The 19,053-nt window shown below is 55.5% G+C and overlaps 2 protein-coding genes across 2 annotated transcripts in view; one reads left to right on the top strand and one right to left on the bottom strand.

Annotated features, from left to right (window-relative positions):
- Positions 1-779: 779 nt before the first annotated feature.
- Positions 780-19,053, top strand: part of TTBK1 (tau tubulin kinase 1) — a 40,329-nt gene continuing 22,055 nt past the window's right edge. The window contains exons 1-13 of the mRNA XM_032463110.1: positions 780-824; positions 3,749-3,910; positions 8,839-8,986; positions 9,311-9,384; positions 9,580-9,720; positions 10,513-10,617; positions 11,057-11,122; positions 11,556-11,648; positions 11,734-11,859; positions 13,150-13,304; positions 14,239-14,470; positions 14,717-14,895; positions 17,539-18,097. Coding sequence (XP_032319001.1) covers positions 3,803-3,910; positions 8,839-8,986; positions 9,311-9,384; positions 9,580-9,720; positions 10,513-10,617; positions 11,057-11,122; positions 11,556-11,648; positions 11,734-11,859; positions 13,150-13,304; positions 14,239-14,470; positions 14,717-14,895; positions 17,539-18,097 — 1,986 coding nt within the window. The 5' untranslated portion in view covers positions 780-824; positions 3,749-3,802. The remainder of the gene's footprint in view (positions 825-3,748; positions 3,911-8,838; positions 8,987-9,310; positions 9,385-9,579; positions 9,721-10,512; positions 10,618-11,056; positions 11,123-11,555; positions 11,649-11,733; positions 11,860-13,149; positions 13,305-14,238; positions 14,471-14,716; positions 14,896-17,538; positions 18,098-19,053) is intronic.
- On the bottom strand, positions 7,316-8,669 carry LOC116658379 (40S ribosomal protein S15a-like). Its single transcript, XM_032463506.1, has one exon. The coding sequence runs from the start codon at positions 7,823-7,825 to the stop codon at positions 7,316-7,318; it is 510 nt and encodes a 169-aa protein (XP_032319397.1). The 5' UTR covers positions 7,826-8,669.

Raw genomic sequence — 19,053 nt, forward strand, 5'->3', positions numbered from 1 at the left:
ATGTCATAGTAAGGAGTATGCATGTTATTTGGTAAGAGAAAAATGAGGGTTTGTCAACAGAGGGGAGAAGAGGCCAAAAAAAAGAAAGGGCCAAGTTGAGCCAGGAGGTAAGTCATGTATGTAGCGAGGTGAGAGTTATAGGTGATGATGTTAGAAGAAATGGGGGGGGGGGTCCCCATATGGGAGGATGGGTACAGGTGAGGGGAAATGAGTCTAGAGGAAAGTAATATGAACATATGGAGGATGCGTTGGAGACTCAACTGAGGCTGACGGGAGCAGGCGAGGAGTGACAGTGACATCCTGGGACTGGAGAAGATAAAAATTGATGGAGACAGGTGAGGTTTGTGGAGAGAGATGAGTGATGGAGCCCTGTTCAGAGGTGGGGGTCAAGTGCACAGAAGAGATCAGTGAGGACAATCTAAGAGCGGGAGCAGGTCCATCCGAGAGAGAGTCCTAGGGCCGCAGGATCGGAGAGCAGCAGAGTAGAATGTGATGTCAGAGCAAGGACGGTGATGTAAGAGCCGGGGCGGTGAGATGGTGATGTCAGGGCTGGTGCTGATGCTGGCGACGCAGTGCATTGTGGGCAGCTCCCCGCTCTGCCGCTGCCGCCGCTGTCGCCCGAGGAGGATCGGGGCCGGGTCGGGCCGGGCCGGGATGGTCCCGGTCAGGAGGCCGCCGCCGCCGCCGCTGCCGCCGGAGGGAGCGGGCCACCCAGCGCCGCACTGAGCCGCCCCCGTCTCCGCCCCGCCCCGGTCCCGGGGGATGCGCCGCCCCGAGCCGCTGCCTCCGCCGCCGCAGCCGCAGCCGCAGCGGGCACAGAGCAGGTGAGGCGAGGCGGGGCGGGGCCGGGCCGGCGGGCCGGGCGGGTTCGGGGAGGGGGCCCCTTCTGTGGGCCCATCGGGCCTCTGGCCTGGCTCACTTCCCAGCGCAGCCTTCCCCAGCTCCCCCTCCCTGTGCCATCTCCGCCCGAGCTGGGACGCTGGCCTACACAGCCTGGGCCGCATCCCGAGGCCTGGAACAGCGCCCTGCCCCCCAGCACACATACCCACCCTCTCCAGCCTGTCCTCCAAAGGGTTTGCTCCTGGCTTCTAACCTCTGTCCTGGACCCTAAGGCTTCACTCCCCTGTCATCCCTGACAGTCGTTCCCAGCTGTCTTCATAACCTCTCTCCCTGTCTTCAGTCCCTCCATTCCTGCCATCAGCCTCCTTACTTCCCTCCTCACTCCTTCAACTGTACCCACAAACACCTCTTGGGGTCCTGTCCCCTCATCACTTGTCATCATTATCCCTCACCTGTTTCTATCTTATGCAACCCTCTCTTCTGATCCTGTCACCCCTTGTTCCTTGCATTCCCCTCTGCCCCCTTCCACGTCTCTTTTCATGTGTTCCCAGTACCCCTCACCAATCTCCTTCACCTCTTCTTACCTGGGCTCTCAGATTCCCCCACACACCTGGCTCACACCTTGCATAGGTGCACATCAACACCTATATGCACGTGCCATGATGAACTGCTAACCACTTAGTATACCGCCACACCCCACATCACTGGCCCACACTCTTACACATGCACACTCCCTGACAGATAATCATAAAAACCTCCTCCACAAGCCTTACCTCACTACACACCCATGCCTCCACACACCAAAGTGTCCTGAGGGGGCAGTCATGGGGCAGCCAGGTTCCTCGTGTTCGTGTCATCCAACCCTAGCCTGGGCTGAGTGCAGTCCTCTGAGGCAGAGAGTGGGAAGGACGGTGGGCAAAGGCAGGAAACCCTCATTTATTCTCCTATCTCCACTCCCCGTTTTCCCGTCTCTCCTCTTCCTTCTATGCTTGCCCATCTATAAAATGGGAGCAGGACTCACATCTCCCTCATCAATCTATAGAATCCACCATCACAGGACTGGAAAGCCCACTGGAGATCACCCTGTCTAACTCCTTAAGGTTCCCTCCCTACTGGTTCAATTGCTTCTTCAATCTTGTCCTTAACCTGCCTCCACCTTTATTCCAGAATCCCCATCCTTACCTCTCCCTTCATCCTGCCACTGCCCTCACTACCCTCCGAATTCCTGATGCCCCATAACTGCTTGGCAGAAGGAAAGCAGAGGCCTATGTGATACTCCACAATTCTGATACTCTGAAGTTGTGTGGCTTGGAGGAAACAGTCAGCTGAGTCATTTGAAGAAAGACAGAAAGAGTGACAGTGTCCCTCTCCATGAAGATCTTATCTTTACATGTCCCTGGCAGCATGCTGTAACCTGTTGAAGGCTGTTTCCACTCCTTCACTATCCCACACTGCTCCTGTACCAGGATGGCCAGACACAGGAGCCTTGGGGAGTTAGTCCATCCCAAGGAAAGAGAGGCTCACGGAGTTCCCACCCCATCCAGAGGTATCTTAGGAACTTCCCTCCTTTCGGCTTCCCCCACCAAACCTGGCCTAACTTCCTTTCCTCTGTGACTCTCCAGGATCTCTATGAGGGCAGAGCCAAGTGCTTATAAAAAGTGTAGGGAGAAAGAAGAAAAGATCCTGGTTCCCTCTCTGTCCTGGGTTGGCAGAGAGCTCAAAAAGCCTCTTTTGACCCCTGCCTACACACAGGCAATCACACAGACAGACACAAAGACACAAACACACAGATGCACGCAGGACACAAAAAGACATACACATATACACTCACACAGAGGGATACACAAACAGACACACACCTGCCCACACTGACATTTCTCTGGATAACACTGGCTGGCTTTCCCAGCCCTCACTTGGAACACTCCCCTGATATCAAGCTTCTACCTATCCAAATGTGGCAAGAGCTGTGTTTCTTTTTGTCAGTTCCTGAACAGACACAGAAAGGTGTGGTCAGAGGCTCTCTCACCCCGTGTCCATCCAGATCCACTGCTCCCTGTCACTCCTCCTGCTTTCTGTTAGGTCTGCTGTCCCCACCTCCCCTCAATTCATCCTGCCTCTCCCCCTCTGAGTAGCTACAGGGCTGTCATCCCTCTAAAATCCATGTCTTAGTCCATCCCCTTATGTTCACCCCATCACTCACATTCTTGCTTCTCACCCCCGTGGCAGTGTCAGTGGTTGGGGCTCAGCACTGAGAACGGTTGCAGCCTCCTCACTCAGCACCATCCTCAGAGGGTTGGGTAGCTCCTTATTTTCTGATGCTCACATCTCCCATAGTTGACTAGCAGGTCTCTGTCACTCTGGTGTGTGTCTTCCATGGGTCACCCCTTGGCCAGCAGTTCTCTCCCTTCGGTAAATCTCAGATGCACAGCTCCCTGGGCCCAGGGTGGAACAGGGAAGGTGTGGGTGTGGGGGCCACAGATGGAGTCACTCAGGCTGGTCCTTCTTGGCCCAGATCTCCCCTACCTAAGCATCTATCCCGGTCTGATGCATCCCTTGGTTAGGAAGTCTCCCCCACATTAGTGAGCATATGTCTCTTTGGGAAACGCTTTCCCCACAGCCGGTTCACACATCATTTTCCTCTCCTTTTTCCATCACGTGTGTCTCCCGTTGTTGATTTTCACATCTCCAGTTTGTAGTTTGCATCTCCCTTCCCATGGATAGCATTTCTGTCTTCTCTAGCCTCCACCCAGGTGTTTACACAATGCTTCCCCCAGTGACCCCTGGAGCATCTATCCAGTGGGCCAGGGAAGGATGCTTGCCAGGAGAACGGAGCTCCTCTATTCTGTAACTGCAAGGGGGTACTGGGCCCTAACTTGTCCCCCCTCACAGCCCCTCCCCACTCCCCCAGGTAGATGGCCCCCCAAGGGCAGGCCCTGCGGACACCCCTCCCTCTGGCTGGCGGATGCAGTGCCTAGCGGCAGCTCTTAAGGACGAAACCAACATGAGTGGGGGAGGGGAGCAGGCCGACATCCTGCCGGCCAACTACGTGGTCAAGGATCGCTGGAAGGTGGTGAGTGAGTGACCAGCGGGCAGAGGGAAGGGCGGGGGTCGGACGGGAGGAGAGGATCTGGAGATCTGTTAAAACAGGTGCCCTCGGCGCCCCTACCCTAAGAGGGAGGTGCCCCTAAGCTTATTTGCATACGGCTTGCAGGTCAGTATTTTGCTTACACTTGCGGACAATCGCTTTCTCCCGGTGCCCTCTCTTCAACCCTGCAATCTCTCACCCCTTTCCCGGCTAGGTCACGTTGGTCGGGCCCAGCCTGGAACAACTCCTGGTTGGATGTTGGAGCAGGAGCCGCAGAGCGCGGTGTGGGGAGGAGGGCGGGGATGAGGGAGGGGGCTCTTCCTCTGCTGGACCTTGGAGAAGGGCAATGAGTGAGCCCCTCCTCTTCCGCAAAGGACAGAAAAGCTGGGTTGGGGAAAGAGGCCCTGCAGGCGGTTCCCACCGCATCCGCACTCCATCTTCTCCAACCACCCTCCTCCCCTCACTGCTTCCTGCGGCAGGTGCAACACGCCGGGACTTCATCTCCCAGCGTGCCTTGCTTCTCCAGCCCAGGACTTCAGGCTGTTCGGCCTGCTGGGAGTTGTAGTCTGAACCTCCTCGGGGCTTTGGGCCTCCGATGGGAGGGCGACACGTGAGGGTTGAGGCTAAGGCAGTGTAGTGTATGCTGAACGGACCTACTATAAATCAATCCCTGTGCCACAGCCCGCCTTCCTTTCTGATGCTTGAGAGAGTTCTGATATCCTTTTTAATGGAGTTAGGATGATGTGGGGCAGAATTTGGGATGATAGTATGTGAGCTTGTGGGTCTGCATAGGGTGGAGGTAGGGGTTCAGTGCACCAGCGGTGTGAGGTTGAGAGAAGATTGGGGCCTGGCTGCCAACGGGTCTCCATGGCAACAACCACAGAGTGGGCTGGTCCCCTAGTGGCCCAGGGAAAGTGGCAAAGATGGCAGCTTTATCAGAGATGTCTCTGGGTCTGGGAGAGAGGTGAGGAGAGGGAGGGGGTTTGAAGGAGCCAGAGAGCTGAGGGAAGGGTCTGTCTATGTCCCAGAGAGGGAATTCCTGAGAAGGAGAGTAAGGGGACAGACATTGGAAGAGGAGGAACCAGGGCAATAAACAAAGAAATAAGGGTCTGGCAAAGTGAGTAGTGTTTCTCCAAGACCCAACCCACACCCTACACTGAGGTGGGGCAGGTTGGAGGCAGGGGGACTTTTGCATTGAAGAGGTGAGAAAAAGAATATTCACAGGCATACTGAGTTTGGGTTAGAACTCTCCTTTGCTTTTTGAGATGAGTGGAGAGAAGTGACAGAGCTGGTGGGGGGAACGGGGCAAGCCCTCAATCTTTGCCAGGGTGACCTCAATTTCCCCTCATTCCCTCCCCGGCCCCTGGAGAACTAGAGAGGGTGGGGTGCCAGATGCCTCCCCTCAGCCAGTCCCTAAACCAAGAACAAGTTGCCCAGGTGGGCTGTGCTATGAGAAAATGAAGGTCAGTGGCACTAGGTGGAGTATTTAAAAATAATAACATTTTTTTTTTGAGGGGTGCCTCTCAGAATCAGAATATCAAACTATAGTAACAATAAAAACTTAACATTTGTTTTGAGAACTTACTGTTGCCAGGCGCTGTGCAAAATGCCTTCAATGCATTATCTCAACAACCTATGGAGTAGATACTGTTATTATCCCCATTTCACAAGTGTGGAAACTGAGGCACAGAGATGAGCTAACTTGCCAACTTCCCATGACCAGTCAGTGGAACTGTCTGACTTGTGGGGGCAACAGTCACCGAGCTATGAAGCTTCCCAAGAATTAGCCAGTCCAAGGATCAGGATCATAGAGCTGAAGAAGAATTGCGAACAATTCTAGCCGAACTCTCTCATTTTACAGAAGGGGAAAAGCAGAGGCTGAGAGAATTTAAGAAACTCACTCCAGGTCACCTAGAGCTGGGCCAACAAACCAGGTTTCCTTTTTCCTAAGTGAATGCTGGTCCTGTTGTGTTGTATTTCTCCTGCTGTTTTTTTTTTTGTTTTGGGGGGGGTCCTTTGACAGGGGGTAGGGGGTTGTGAGAAAATGTAGGAGGGGAGGAATAGGGTCTGGTGCAGGGAAGGTGAGAGAACATTCCTGTTACTGGGCGTGGGCAAAGCTGTTCTATGACTTTGCTGGGCTTTGGGCACTTTTGCCTTCACAGGCCCCCTCCAACATAATAAAGTACTGAAAATTGCATTGTATGACTGCATTGGTATAAAGAGGAATCAATTAATATTATATAATACAATTTTTTTACCCAAAATTTCATTTTTTCCCCTTCTGATTTTAAAAGAAATTAAAACATTTTCATGGCCTCCTAAAAGTATTATTAGGGTTACTGTGCCCACTATGCTCCCCCACCCCTAAAGGTTCTGTAATGGGTGGCTAGGGGGTGAAGAGGGAACTAAAGAAGGAAAGATACGTTCTGTTTAGAAATAAAGGTGGTAGAGAAATATCTTTTGGCACAGTGGGAAACTGGGGAGTAGGTTACAGATATATCTTGGCTACCCTGAGCCTTACTTATCATCTCCAGCAAGGATTTTGAAGACTGGCAGATCTGGGCTTGAATTTCAGCATTCACACTTATAATGCCAGTGTGGTCAACCATCCCTGTAACACTGTGGTGAGGAGTGGGTTCTGCATCAGATTTCCTGGGTTTAAGTGAAACCTGGCTTTGCTACTTACTGGTAACATGAACTGAGCACGGTACTCACCTCTCTGTGCCTTAGAAGTTTTTCTCCTGTGACCTTCCTCACCTAGGTGGCTAGAAGTATTTGCAGATGAGCTGAGGTGACATCTGTGAGTTGAGATGTGGTGGTTGTCCTCCCCCTCGCTCTTTCCTCCATGCTCCAGCAAAGTAAACCATAAAGAATCTAGAAGAAATTGATTCTCCCCTGAGTTTAAAGTTTCCCAGAGGAAGACATGCCATTGCTTCCTTTGAGTCTGCATCTGTCCCCTCCTCCTGTTCTGAAATTCTTCTAGAAATCTGACCTTAACTTTCATCTCAAGTAGACAAGGCATCCTGGTTTCTCACTGTTCTTCCTCCCTCCCTCCTCTTTCCTGGTCACAAGAACCCAACCAACCTTCCATTTTTCTCCTAAAATTTCCCTTATATCCTTCTCTTTCTCTCTAGAGTAGCTTCAGTTGTAACCTGCTGGCGACTCCCAGTCCTCAGCTCTGCCCTGCCCCCATCTCCCTCCATTTCCATGTTTCAACCACCATTAAACATTTATGGGGCATCCGAGTGCTGAATAAATTCTAAAGGGAGGGCTGGGAGATGCAGGAGGCTCAGAGTCAGGAGTTTACAAGCTGGCTGATCAGAGCAGCCTCCATCCAATCATGAGCAAGCCCAGCTGTGGCTGGTGAGTTACAAGCCAACAGGACACAAGTTAGGGCTCTGGAAGATGCTCAGAGAGGGCAGGCCACCCATGTGGGGAGGTGAAAATTGAGCTGTGCATCTTTTTCTCCCTCCCATTGAGGCATTCTGTTTGCACAAATTTATTACATCTGTAGAAAAAGAATCCCCAAATTTTCCCTGCTGGGTGTTTTTGTCTTGCTTCCTCATGGTTCATGATGCCAGATGAGGTTGTCAGTACAATGAAACCACACTGATGGAATGGGAGTGGGTTATTCTGCCATTTTTCGAGATCTTTGAGTTGCACATCACATATGGGGCTGATCACTCCACGCTTGTTTAGCCTGCCTGTGGGGTTCACAACAATTTTCCAAGCTCTGTGAGCATCGATGATTTCAAACTGACCAACGTAACTATGCTTCATCATCACAGTTAGAAACTGGAAATAACTTTGAAGCATGGCCTGATAAGAACCTAGCCTTCGCCTCTTTGCAGCAGTGTTAATGCTGTTGAGAGCATCAGCCAGGACCTTCACCTGTGCCATTATGGAGGCACAGACAGATGGCAGAAAGGGGGTACATCTTTCTTAAACCAAATGAGTCTCAACTTAGAACTCAGGACCTTCTCCCTATCCCCTGATCATTGCCTGCAACAACCTCACTCTCCAAGACCCCTGGGCCCTTGACTTGAAATGACTTTTAATCCTGCCTCATAACTCAGTTCTGCTTATCGGCCCTGGCCGACACTTCCTCCATCACAGTTCTCCCCTCTGCCTTTTCCCACTGCCTGCCCTGGGGGTGCTGGAGGAGGAGGGACTGGAGGGTCAGAGCTCCACTACACTGCCCTTCGGGGAATAGACAGATTTTTTTTTTTCTTCAAACCTCCATCCCCACCATATTCCCCCCGAGAGGAATCTCTCTCTGGTTTTGGGCATCTGTCCTGGGGCCTTGGGAGTGATGTGAGCTTCAGCATGGGGCCAGGGCAGTGAACCTCTTTTGCTGAGTCCCCTCCCCCAAACACTCCCCTTGAAATGCTCTCTGCTCGTGGTGACACCTTTCAGGAGACTGCCAACCCTGGGAAGGGCTGGCCTCCCTGAGGGACCCACATGAAGCTGCGAGGTTCTGAAAATTAGTTTTCCTTCTGGATGGAGGCTGCTCAGTCTGTATGGGGGATGGGGAGATGGTGATATTTATTGTCCTTAAAAGGCTCATGACGGCCCATGATCTCTTCAGAATCCTGCATTGGCTTGTCTGCATGTCTCTGTAGAGTCTCAGTTCTCACACCCTTTCCCACTGCCCACTCTGATGTCTGGCCCCGTGTGTGTGTGTGTGTGTGTGTGTGTGTACGGTTGTAAACCTGTGGGCTGTGCTGTCTGTCTCCAGCACTAGGAGGGGAGGTAGGAGCACTGGTGTGTGGGGCGAGTTGGGACCATAGGGTCCTCCCCTTCAAGGACAGCCCCTGCCCCCATCAATGGAGGGTGTGACCCAGCAATGGATGGGATGGGAGCTGCTCAGTCTGATCCCTGTGTCCCCTATTTTCTCCCACCTGTCTCTGTAGCTCAAAAAAATCGGGGGCGGGGGCTTTGGTGAGATCTATGAGGCCATGGACCTGCTGACCAGGGAGAACGTGGCCCTCAAGGTGGAGTCGGCCCAGCAGCCCAAGCAGGTCCTCAAGATGGAGGTGGCTGTGCTCAAAAAGCTGCAAGGTGCGGGCCCAGGGCAGGATGGGAGGGAAGAGGTGATGGAGCCAGGGGCTGAGAGGTGCTGGGGTAAGAGGCTGGGGGTGGTGGGAGGAGATGTGGTGTGGTGGAGGAAAGAGGTGATGGAGCCAGAGGCTGAGAGAGGTGATGGACGAAGGGAGATGGGACCAGAGTCTAAGAGCGATGATGGCCTTAAGTCAGCAGGAGGTGGGAGATGTGGTCCTGGGACCAGGGCTGGGGGACCAGGAATCAAGAGTGCACCAGGAGCTCACCTTAGGGCTGGAAGTGAGCAAGGAGTAGGCATTGGAAGACCCCTGTCTGTGCCCTCAGGGAAAGACCACGTGTGCAGGTTCATCGGCTGTGGCCGGAACGAGAAGTTTAACTATGTAGTGATGCAGCTCCAGGTGAGTCCCCGTGGCCCATCCTCCCTTCACTCTCCCCCAAGAGCTTGGGTGGTGAGTCCTGGGGTGGTTTAGAGACTGTGACCCCAGGAGGAGGGAGGAGTGGGCATAAGCCTTTGCAGGCGAAGCTGGACAGAATGTCAGGGTGGTGGTGGTTGGGATGGTAGCTGAACTGGGCCCACCCCACCCCCACCCCAGGGCCGGAACCTGGCCGACCTGCGCCGCAGCCAGCCGAGAGGCACCTTCACACTGAGCACCACGCTGCGGCTGGGCAAGCAGATCCTGGAGTCCATAGAGGCCATCCACTCCGTAGGCTTCCTGCACCGAGACATCAAGCCGGTGAGGGCTGCCCCCTCCTCCAAAGCACACCGCCCACCTCCTCTCCTTCTCTTGGTCCCCTGGTTTCTTCTCCAGAACAGTGGTTGGGGCAGGGATAGCCTCTTCTACCTTTCCCCTCCCTCTGCTCTCCAACCCAAGCCCCATCTCCTCCTCTCCCCTACCTCCCAGGAGCACACACCTTGCCCACCCCTTGGCCATGCCCATGTCCTCCCCTCTGTTCTCTTCTCTTCCTTTATCTCACCCCTGACCTAACAGTCCTTGAACCTGGAAAGGTGAAGGGGTTGGGGGAGGACAGAGGGACTGAAGGAAGGAGACCGAGAGCTGAGGCTCTGGCAAGTAGCTGACTTTGTGACATCTTGGATCTTGGTGTTGGAAAAAACCCTCCAATTTAAAGGGGTGAGGCCCAGAGAGGTTGGTTGAATGGCTCAAAGTCACACAGCAAGAATAATCCTGGTCTCCTGCTGCCTCAGAGAGAGGCAGTTACACTAAGCCACATGGCCCTGTGGGTAATCCCAAGGATTCCGAGCCTGGTAGACCTTGGCTGGGTCATCACTTGCTGCGTGATCTTGGAGAAGCCCCCAGTTTGCCCTTCAGTTTCCTCCTCTCTAAAATGAGGATAATCACACTTGTCCCTCAGATGAGGTTCCATGACCTGCTGCCCATGGTGATGTTTTACTCTCATGTGAGTGTACGTGGGGCAGAGGGTCCCTCACCAGAGCTGTTTCTTGGCGCCCCCTGAGGTGGGCCAGGTGGGCTTGGAGCCCCACACTCACAGCTACTGTCTTCCTCCAGTCAAACTTTGCCATGGGCAGGCTGCCCTCCACCTACAGAAAGTGCTACATGTTGGATTTCGGGCTGGCCCGGCAGTACACCAACACCACGGGGGACGTTCGGCCCGTGAGTACCGCGGCTCACAGGGAGTCATGGCCTCTCGCCCCATCCCCTGATCTGGGGACCCTCCACCAGTTTTTCCTGCAGCTGCCTAGACAGGCCAGGCCTTGTGCTCAGTGTGACCCAGTGCTGGGTCCACATTTGGCCCATCCCCTCTCCACCCTGGCCTGGGCTCTTAGTGGATGCCACATCCATGCCCTGTGGTCTGTCTGCCAACCCTGATCAGGGATGGATGCAGGGGCAGTGAGTAGGGGCAGGAGGCAGGTTTAGGATTGAGGTTGGTGTGTCACGCTTGCTCCTGATGAGGCCCGACATGCGGGGTGGGGGTCGGATGGGAGACTGTCAGGGTTAAAGCAGGCAGAGTTGGGCTTGGCAAGCAGGGTTGAGATGTGGCCGAGATCAGGGGCAGCAGGTGACGTTCCTGGTGGTGTTCTCCCCTCTGCAGCCTCGGAATGTGGCCGGGTTTCGGGGGACTGTCCGCTATGCCTCAGTCAATGCCCACAAGAACCGGGTGAGTGGCAGGGCCGGGACTGAGGTACATGGGGACAGTAGGGGCACAGGTTAGGAGCAGAGTACGCTGCTGAGAAAGAGGGCGGGTCAGGGGCTGGAAGCTGCCCCTCCAGAGACCCTGATTGGAAGAAGGCTCCACTGACGTCTCCCCTTGAGGTCACCTTCTGCCTTGTTTTAGGGGATGCCCTCCTCTCTGTCCACATCACAGATCTCTGTGGGGTGAGAAAGCACACACAAACATTTTGACCATGAGATTCTGTGTGTGTTGGTGGGGCAGGAATTGAGCCATGGCTTCAGGGAGACCCCAGCTCTGCCCACAGGGTTCTGGGTGTCAGGCCCCTTGACTGGTGGCCCTCAGTGGAGGGTCAGCCCCCCACTCCCAGGGAAGGACCTGAGAGCCGTGGGTGACCCCCCCTCCCCGCCCCCGCCCCCAGGAGATGGGCCGCCACGATGACCTATGGTCCCTCTTCTACATGCTGGTGGAGTTTGCAGTGGGTCAGCTGCCTTGGCGGAAGATCAAGGACAAGGTGAGCGCTGTGCAGCTGGGTCTAAGGACAGGGAGGGGGCGTAGGGCAGCTGGGTCTCCATCTTCCTGTGCTCTCTTATCTCCAGGAGCAGGTAGGGATGATCAAGGAGAAGTACGAGCACCGGATGCTGCTGAAGCACATGCCCTCTGAGTTCCACCTCTTCCTGGACCACATTGCCAGCCTCGACTACTTCACCAAGCCTGATTACCAGGTGGGGGCCTGCCTGCCAGCGCACCCACAACACCTCTCTGTGGGTGACTGTCTCCAGCACCACTCAACCTGCTGAGGCCCCACACCCCTGCCAGCTTGGCCCTGAGTACCTCCCCTGGTCTTCCAACTGCATGAAACTTTTGTGCTCTTTGTAAACAGTAGTCACAGCTAAGATTTATCAAGAGCTCATGCTGTTCTCAGTGCTTTTCCTGCATTAACTCATTTAAGCTTCAAAACAAGCCTTTGGTGATGTTGCGTGTTCCTTATGTTATTACTCCAGCACTTAACAATTAATGAAGCCAAGTGCTTTGAGGTACTTCACATGAAAACTCTGCAGGAGACCAAGTGGGATGATTGTGCCCATTTCATAGATGCAGAAACTGAGGCCTGAAAGCCTGGTTAGGAGCAAGGCGGGGCTCAGGCACATCTGACTCCAAGTCCAGTGCTCTTTCCAAGGCACCATCACCACACCCCAAAGGGACCCACTGACCCTGGTCGGGGAATGGGGGAAACATCAGCAATCTTCTGCCCAGGATCCACTACATGCCAGGCATGAGGCTACACACTGTGGGAGCAGAGATAGTGTCAGACCCATAGTGGGCCCACAGTGAAAGGGGTCCTGCCAGCAGAGAGAATGCACTGGAGAAGGCTAAGTCAGAAGTGGAAAGGTCTAGGAGGCCACCAACTCCTGAAACCAGAGACCTGGTTGTTGGCAGAGTTACCTCACCATGGCAGTAGGGGACTCATTCGGTCCTCAGACCACATAGCTCCGAACACACACTGGGCTGGGCCCTGTGCTGGCTGCTGGAAATGTAGAGGTGGTAGATAGGCAAGTGAACAATTCAAACTGTTGCTCTGTGCCCAGCCCTGGAACTGTGTGGGCAGGGAAATCAGGGAAGGCTTCAGAGAGAAGAGGATGCTGGGAAAGGAACTGCAGGCAGAGGAAGCCGCCTGCAGAGGCATGGCCCCAGGTGGTGGGTTTGGGGAACTACTGCTGATGCTTCTGCTGAGATGGTGGAGATGGCAGAGGAGGCTCGGGATGGTCATCAGGAAACAACTCTGAGGGCTTGTGTCCAGCCAGTGGGGCTTAAGATGATAATTTGCATGCTTATTTGCATATCATGTGCATGTTTTCATTTAAAATCAATGTGCCCTTCTTCCAATACCTCCTCTTGGCCCATCCCTGACCTGGAAGGTCCCTCTCTTCCCCCTGCAATCCCAGCAACTGCCCCCTCCTCCTGGCTAGCCCTGGGGTCACCTCTCTGTCCTCCCGCCACCCCCACCCCTGCAGTTGATTATGTCAGTGTTTGAGAACAGCATGAAGGAGCGGGGCATCGCTGAGAATGAGGCCTTTGACTGGGAGAAGGCGGGCACAGATGCCCTTCTGTCCACGAGCACCTCCACCCCGCCCCAGCAGAACACCCGGCAGACAGCAGCCATGTTTGGGTGAGTCTCCGTGGGAGGTGTGATGGCCAGTGAGGGGGGCAGACGACCCCTGCCCCGAAGTGTCACCCAAGAAGCCAGCCCTCTCTTCCTCTTCCTACCTGGACACAGCTGGCTGTCTCTCCTATTCTTGGTGCTCAATGGCAGGGTTCTTGAACCTTAGGAAGTTCTGCCACAACTCCACGTTCAACCTGGGGATAGGGTGGGCGTCCTTATTTGGAGTTTTGACCTTACTGGGGAGCATGGAGCCTGAGTGAGATTCCCCAAGCCCCAAAGTTTGTCTGATACTCAGCGATCACACGTGTCCATTCGGTGAACAGGTCTTGAGCCCCAGCACCAGGCCCTGTGGGGGATTAGAGAAGAAACTTGTAGCCCCTGCCCTCAAAGTGCTCTCAGTTGAGTCTGGGATGTTTGTAATCAATGGGTCAGTGATTTCAGACCCATGTGACAAGTACAAAGACTGAGTGGCCCAGAGAGGGGCCAGGGTGAGAAGGGCTCCCCACCCCGTGCCGGGAGCGAGCCAGGGGACATGTTGGGGAGACTCAATAGGATTTGCGAGGATGTTGTGTGCCTGGGTCTGTAAAGACATGGCTTGAGGAAATCCAAAGTGATTCTTTGTTTAGATCCATTTTCTTGGTCTCCTGGAGGCCGATAAGTGAACTGCAGTAGGGAGCTGGCAGGGCAGGAAGGCAGTAGGGTCTCCTAAATAAACAGAACCAGGTGGTGCCATGCCCACCCCTCAGGCCTCTGCCCACCTGAGGGTGGTCTGATCCCAGCGGCTTTGCAAGCCTGGGATGGAGACTGGACTGCGGACAGCACCACCCTGCTGGGGCCTCACCTGTGCCCACTCCCATGGGTGGTGGGTGGTCTCCAGGGCCTCCAGTGGAGGAGGGCACCCCTGCCACCTTTGCCTACGGCCCCCTCCTGGCTTCCACAGGGTGGTCAATGTGACACCAGTGCCTGGCGACCTGCTCCGGGAGAACACTGAGGATGTGCTGCAGGGCGAGCACCTGAGTGACCAGGAGAACGCACCCCCAATCCTGCCTGGGCGGCCCCCTGAAGGGCTGGGCCCCAGCCTGCACCTTGTCCCCCACCCCGGGGGTCCTGAGGCTGAAGTCTGGGAGGAGACAGATGTCAACCGGAACAAACTCCGGATCAACATCGGCAAAGTAACTGCAGCCCGGGATAGGGGGTGGCGGGTGGCGGCCTTCCCCTACCTGCTGGCTCCCCACCCACGGGCACCTCCCTGTTCCTCCATCTACCCTGTGGCCCTGCCTCCCTGGCCTCCTGGTCCCATCGCAGGATCTCTGACATCCTGGTACTCAGACCTCCCTCTGTCTCCTTTACCCCGAGAAAACCACCTGATCCACAGCTGCCCTGTCAGCCCCAGCTCACGGAACTCCCCTCTCCTGCAGACCCCTTGTGTGGTGGAGGAGGAGCAGAGTCGAGGTGTGGGGGTCCCCAGTTCGCCAGTGCGTGCACCTCCAGACTCACCAACAACTCCAGTCCGTTCTCAGCGCTACCGGAGGGTCAACAGCCCTGAGTCGGAGAGGCTGTCCACAGCGGATGGGCGGGTGGAACTGCATGAGAGGAGGTGGGTCTGGGGCTAGGGGGATGGTCTAGGGCCCCTGGTCCCCTGGACCTTCACAGGGCTGGTCTGGAGGAAAGGTCAGATACAAGGCAGGACTTTAGAGTCAGTGACAGGAGCTGGATGAGGGGTAGGGGATGGAGAGGGCCCAGCTCAGGCCACAAAGGCGGGTGGGTGTGGGGCAGGTGTAGGAGGGATGGGCTGGCTCCCCAGGCCCAGGAGGAGGTGGGGGCTGAAATGGGAGGTGGGTGTGCTTCCAGAACCTCCTTCCCTAGGGACTAATTACAGATGTCTCAGAGCAGCTGCTGAGGCTCCCTTCAGCTTTGGAAGGGGCCTGGGAGAAGGGTTTGGGGAGTGCTTGAGGGGACAGACTAAATTTTGGGAATCAGGGCTCAGGGATCTGAATGTCAGGGAGGGACCTGGTTGGTGGGAAGGAGTACTGAAGAGTTTAGAGCCAAAGTGAGCCTTTAGTAGGGGTGAGAGTGTGGGTAGTTGACCCTGGGTGGCTAATGGCCGCCAGGGACCAAGGGCTGGAATCTCCCCTGAGATCTGGTGGGTGGGACAACCTTGGGTGGGAGAGATATCCCCACCCTCCCTTGGCTCTAGGTGGGTCTTGACCCCACAGCAAGGCTGGTGCCCTCTCTGCACCTGGAAAGTTATTTCTTCCTGAGGCCCAGCCCTGGGTAGGGGGTCCTTTCCACGCTCACGCCCCTTCAGGCCCCACCTCAGCCACAGCCCCTCCTCTGGTTTCTGCCGCAAACTCACTCCACCTCTGAGATAGGGCACAGTGCCTCTTTGGGGTGTGGAGACGCCCAAGCCAGGGCGCCCCTGTACCAATTCCTGTGGTAACCCCAGGACAGAGGGACGCAGGCCCTGTCCTGAGGGAGCCGACAGCCCTCACACACACTCACATTTACACACACCACACGCACACACTCACCGCACTCACATTTACACACACGCTCACAGGTTGAACTACCTGGGACTGAAGACCACATTTTCATCCATGGGTGCCCAGAGGGCTCAGGAGACAGGGAGGAGTGAGGAAGGGCAGTCTGGAAGGGCCCTGAGTGGAGAAGAGAGGTGAGAAATGCTCTCCACAAAGATGAGCCCATTGGTTTGGCTCCGAGTGAATCCTTGTTTCAGGGACAGTGGGCAGAGGAGAAGGTCGAGGAGAAGGTTCGGGATCTCTGGCAGGAAGAAGGGTTTAGGGGGTGGGGTTCTGGGGCACTTGGGACACGAGAACATATGAAGCAGATGGGATTGGGGTGTCCCACCTCCTCCCCCATCTTCAGCCCCTCTCTTCCTCTCGCATCCTCTCTCCTTTATATCCATCAAAACTGTACTCTCAGGAAAGGAAGTGATACCAGTCACTTACTGGGAGTATGAATATGAGACCTGAGTGGTCTCCCTCTGGGGGTTTTATCTTAAGCCTTATGAGCAAATTGATAGAAATGTTGTATAGAGTGGAGGTGGCAGGTCCCACAGAGGCTGGGGTGGGAGGATGCTGAGAAATCCCCACAGCTGGCTTTGAACTGCAGCCCTCCCCTCCCAGGCTTGATGCTGGTGAGGCTAGAAGTCAGTCCCCTGCCCACAGCCTGAGTGTGAGCAAGGCCTCCGTGGTTCTCAGTGGGGAACCCTGGCATTTGGAAGGGGACAGTTCTTCCTTGTGTGGCATCCTACAACCAGAAATACTCTCACCTTGGGGTCGGTACACCCCAGTTGAGAACCTCTGCAAGTAACGTGAGGTTCACAGCACAGGCTGAGATAGCAAGGAAAGAGATGTCTCCAGGTAGGATCTGCATCCCAGAGGCAAAAAGGCAGAGGGGACCCAGCCCCTGCTTGACAGAGCTTGTAGCCTCCTGGGGAGGCAGATTTGTAAACACACATGTGCTCCGCTCTGTGACAAGAGGGGACACAAGGAGTGCCGAGAGGGCAAACTAACCATCGATGCAGGATGGAAAGGCTCCCTGCAGAAGAGGACACCCAAGCTGGGTCAGAGAGCAAAGAGTGGAAGGACAGACTGTGTGGAGGGAGTGGCATTTATAAAGGCACAGAGGTGTAAGCAATTTGGAGAAAAGCAAGCAAATCTGAGATGGATCTGGCTAGGGGAAGGGGGAAAATAGGCCTTCAGCTGACCACCAGGGGCCTTGGATGCCAACTAAGGCATGTGGACTTTGTCCTGGGAGCCACTGGAGTGGGTTGGGGGTGATAAAACCAGTCAGGCAGGCCTGCAGAGTAGTGGTAGAAGAGGCTAGAAAAGGGCCAGGGAGCCTGTGTGGTGTGGGAGCCCTGGCTGGGCAAGCATCAAGTTACCTTTAGGAAGATTCAGCTTCCTGGAGGGTGATCTGGAGGACAGCGTTCCCTTGGGCACAGGAACCAGATTTTACTTTCTGCATATATTCCTGGAACACAGTAAGCATTCAAAAATATGTGTTGATTGAATGAATGAATAAATGAATAAATGAGATCTTTGCAGGGAGTGAGGTTGGAGGGTGACAACCCAGCAGGTGGCGGGGCCTGGTCCAGGTGGGAGCAGTGCAGTGGTCAGGAGGTCTCAGGCATCATGCTCCACCCTGCCACCTCCTGGGTGTCACTGGGGAGTCCAGAGAGGCCAGGCACTGATCTCCACGTGGGGCGGCTTTGCAGGTCACGCATGGATCTGCCTGGCTCGCCCTCACGCCAGGCCTGCTCCTCACAGCCGGCCCAGATGCTGTCAGTGGACACGGGCCATGCCGACCGGCAGGCCAGTGGGCGCATGGATGTGTCAGCCTCTGTGGAGCAGGAGGCCCTGAGCAATGCCTTCCGCTCGGTGCCGCTGGCCGAGGAGGAGGACTTTGACAGCAAGGAGTGGGTCATCATTGACAAGGAGACAGAGCTGAAGGACTTCCCCCCGGGGGCCGAGCCCAGCACGTCGGGCACCACGGACGAGGAGCCCGAGGAGCTACGGCCGCTGCCCGAGGAGGGCGAGGAGCGGCGGCGGCCAGGGGCAGAGCCCGCCGTCCGGCCCCGGGGACGTGGCATTCATACGCTGGCCGAGGAGGACCTGCGGCCGACAGCCCAGCCCCTGCCACCCCAGCTGAGCCAGGCCGATGGCCGTTCAGAGACATCGCAGCCCCCTACGCCCGGTAGCCCTTCCCACTCGCCATTGCACTCGGGACCCCGCCCTCGACGGAGAGAGTCGGATCCCACAGGCCCACAGAGACCGGTAAGGTTGGGCTTGCACCCCATCCCCCACCCCCGACGCTCACAGTCCTGGCATGTAGCCCCGTGTGCTCCTTGGGGGCTGCCAAGTTGCAGCTGGGATAAATGGAGACAGGTTTACAGATCTGAAACCATGTTTGAGGCGGGAGGCAGGCAAGGCTTAGGAAGTATCCTCCCAGTTCTGAGTTGAGTCTTGCATTCTGGGCAGTGTCGGCCAGGTGACAAAGCAGCAGAAAGACCTCCCAGGCCAAGCAGACAGGCTATGCAAAGGCCTGGAGGCGGCAATCAGAAAGCACTGCGCTGCTTGCTCTTTGCAGCAGATGAGGCTGTGAGGTGCATCCTGGGGCCTCTTCCTGGACGGACTTGGGGCCAAGCTAAGGGGTTGGGGCTTGATTCTGAAGGCTTGGTGAGCTACTGTGGGCTTTTAAATCGGGGTGTGGCATGATTATGTTGGTACTTTTGAATGATCCCTCTGGCTGCTGTGTGGAAAATGGATTGAAGGGGACAAACTATCAGCAGGAAAGACACACAGCAGGTGCCAGCAGGAGAGTGCCCTGGTGGCTTAGACCAGGGTGGGGGCTTTGGCCGCGGGGCAGGGTGGATGGAGCCCAGACATGCTGCGAAGATGACTGAGGGAGCTGTGATGGAGCAGAGGGGGTCTCTGTGGATGCCCAGCATTCTGGGTAGACAGCAGTGCCCTCACTGAGTGGCTTTGAAGGGAGCATCGACTCAGATTTGGACATGATGACCTCATGGTACCTGTGGGATGTGCACTCTGGAGGCATCAGGGCTCAGGAGAGAGATCTTTGCTGGAGATACGGATTTCGGGGTCTTCTAGTCCACAGGGGTGGTTGATGTCACCCAAGAGGACTATGTGAGGTGGGGAGAGCCAAGGGTGAAGTCAGAGCTGGGAAACTCACACCTGGGTTGAGAGGAAAGGAAGCCCTTGAGAAAGACTGA

The sequence above is a fragment of the Camelus ferus genome, chromosome 20 (genome assembly GCF_009834535.1).
Source record: "Camelus ferus isolate YT-003-E chromosome 20, BCGSAC_Cfer_1.0, whole genome shotgun sequence".
Lineage (NCBI taxonomy): Eukaryota > Metazoa > Chordata > Mammalia > Artiodactyla > Camelidae > Camelus > Camelus ferus.

Bases quoted from the DNA above. Each gene is read 5' to 3' on its own strand.
- LOC116658379 (XM_032463506.1), bottom strand. From the start codon at position 7,825: ATGGCACAGGTGAAGGTCCTGGCTGATGCTCTCAACAGCATTAACACT.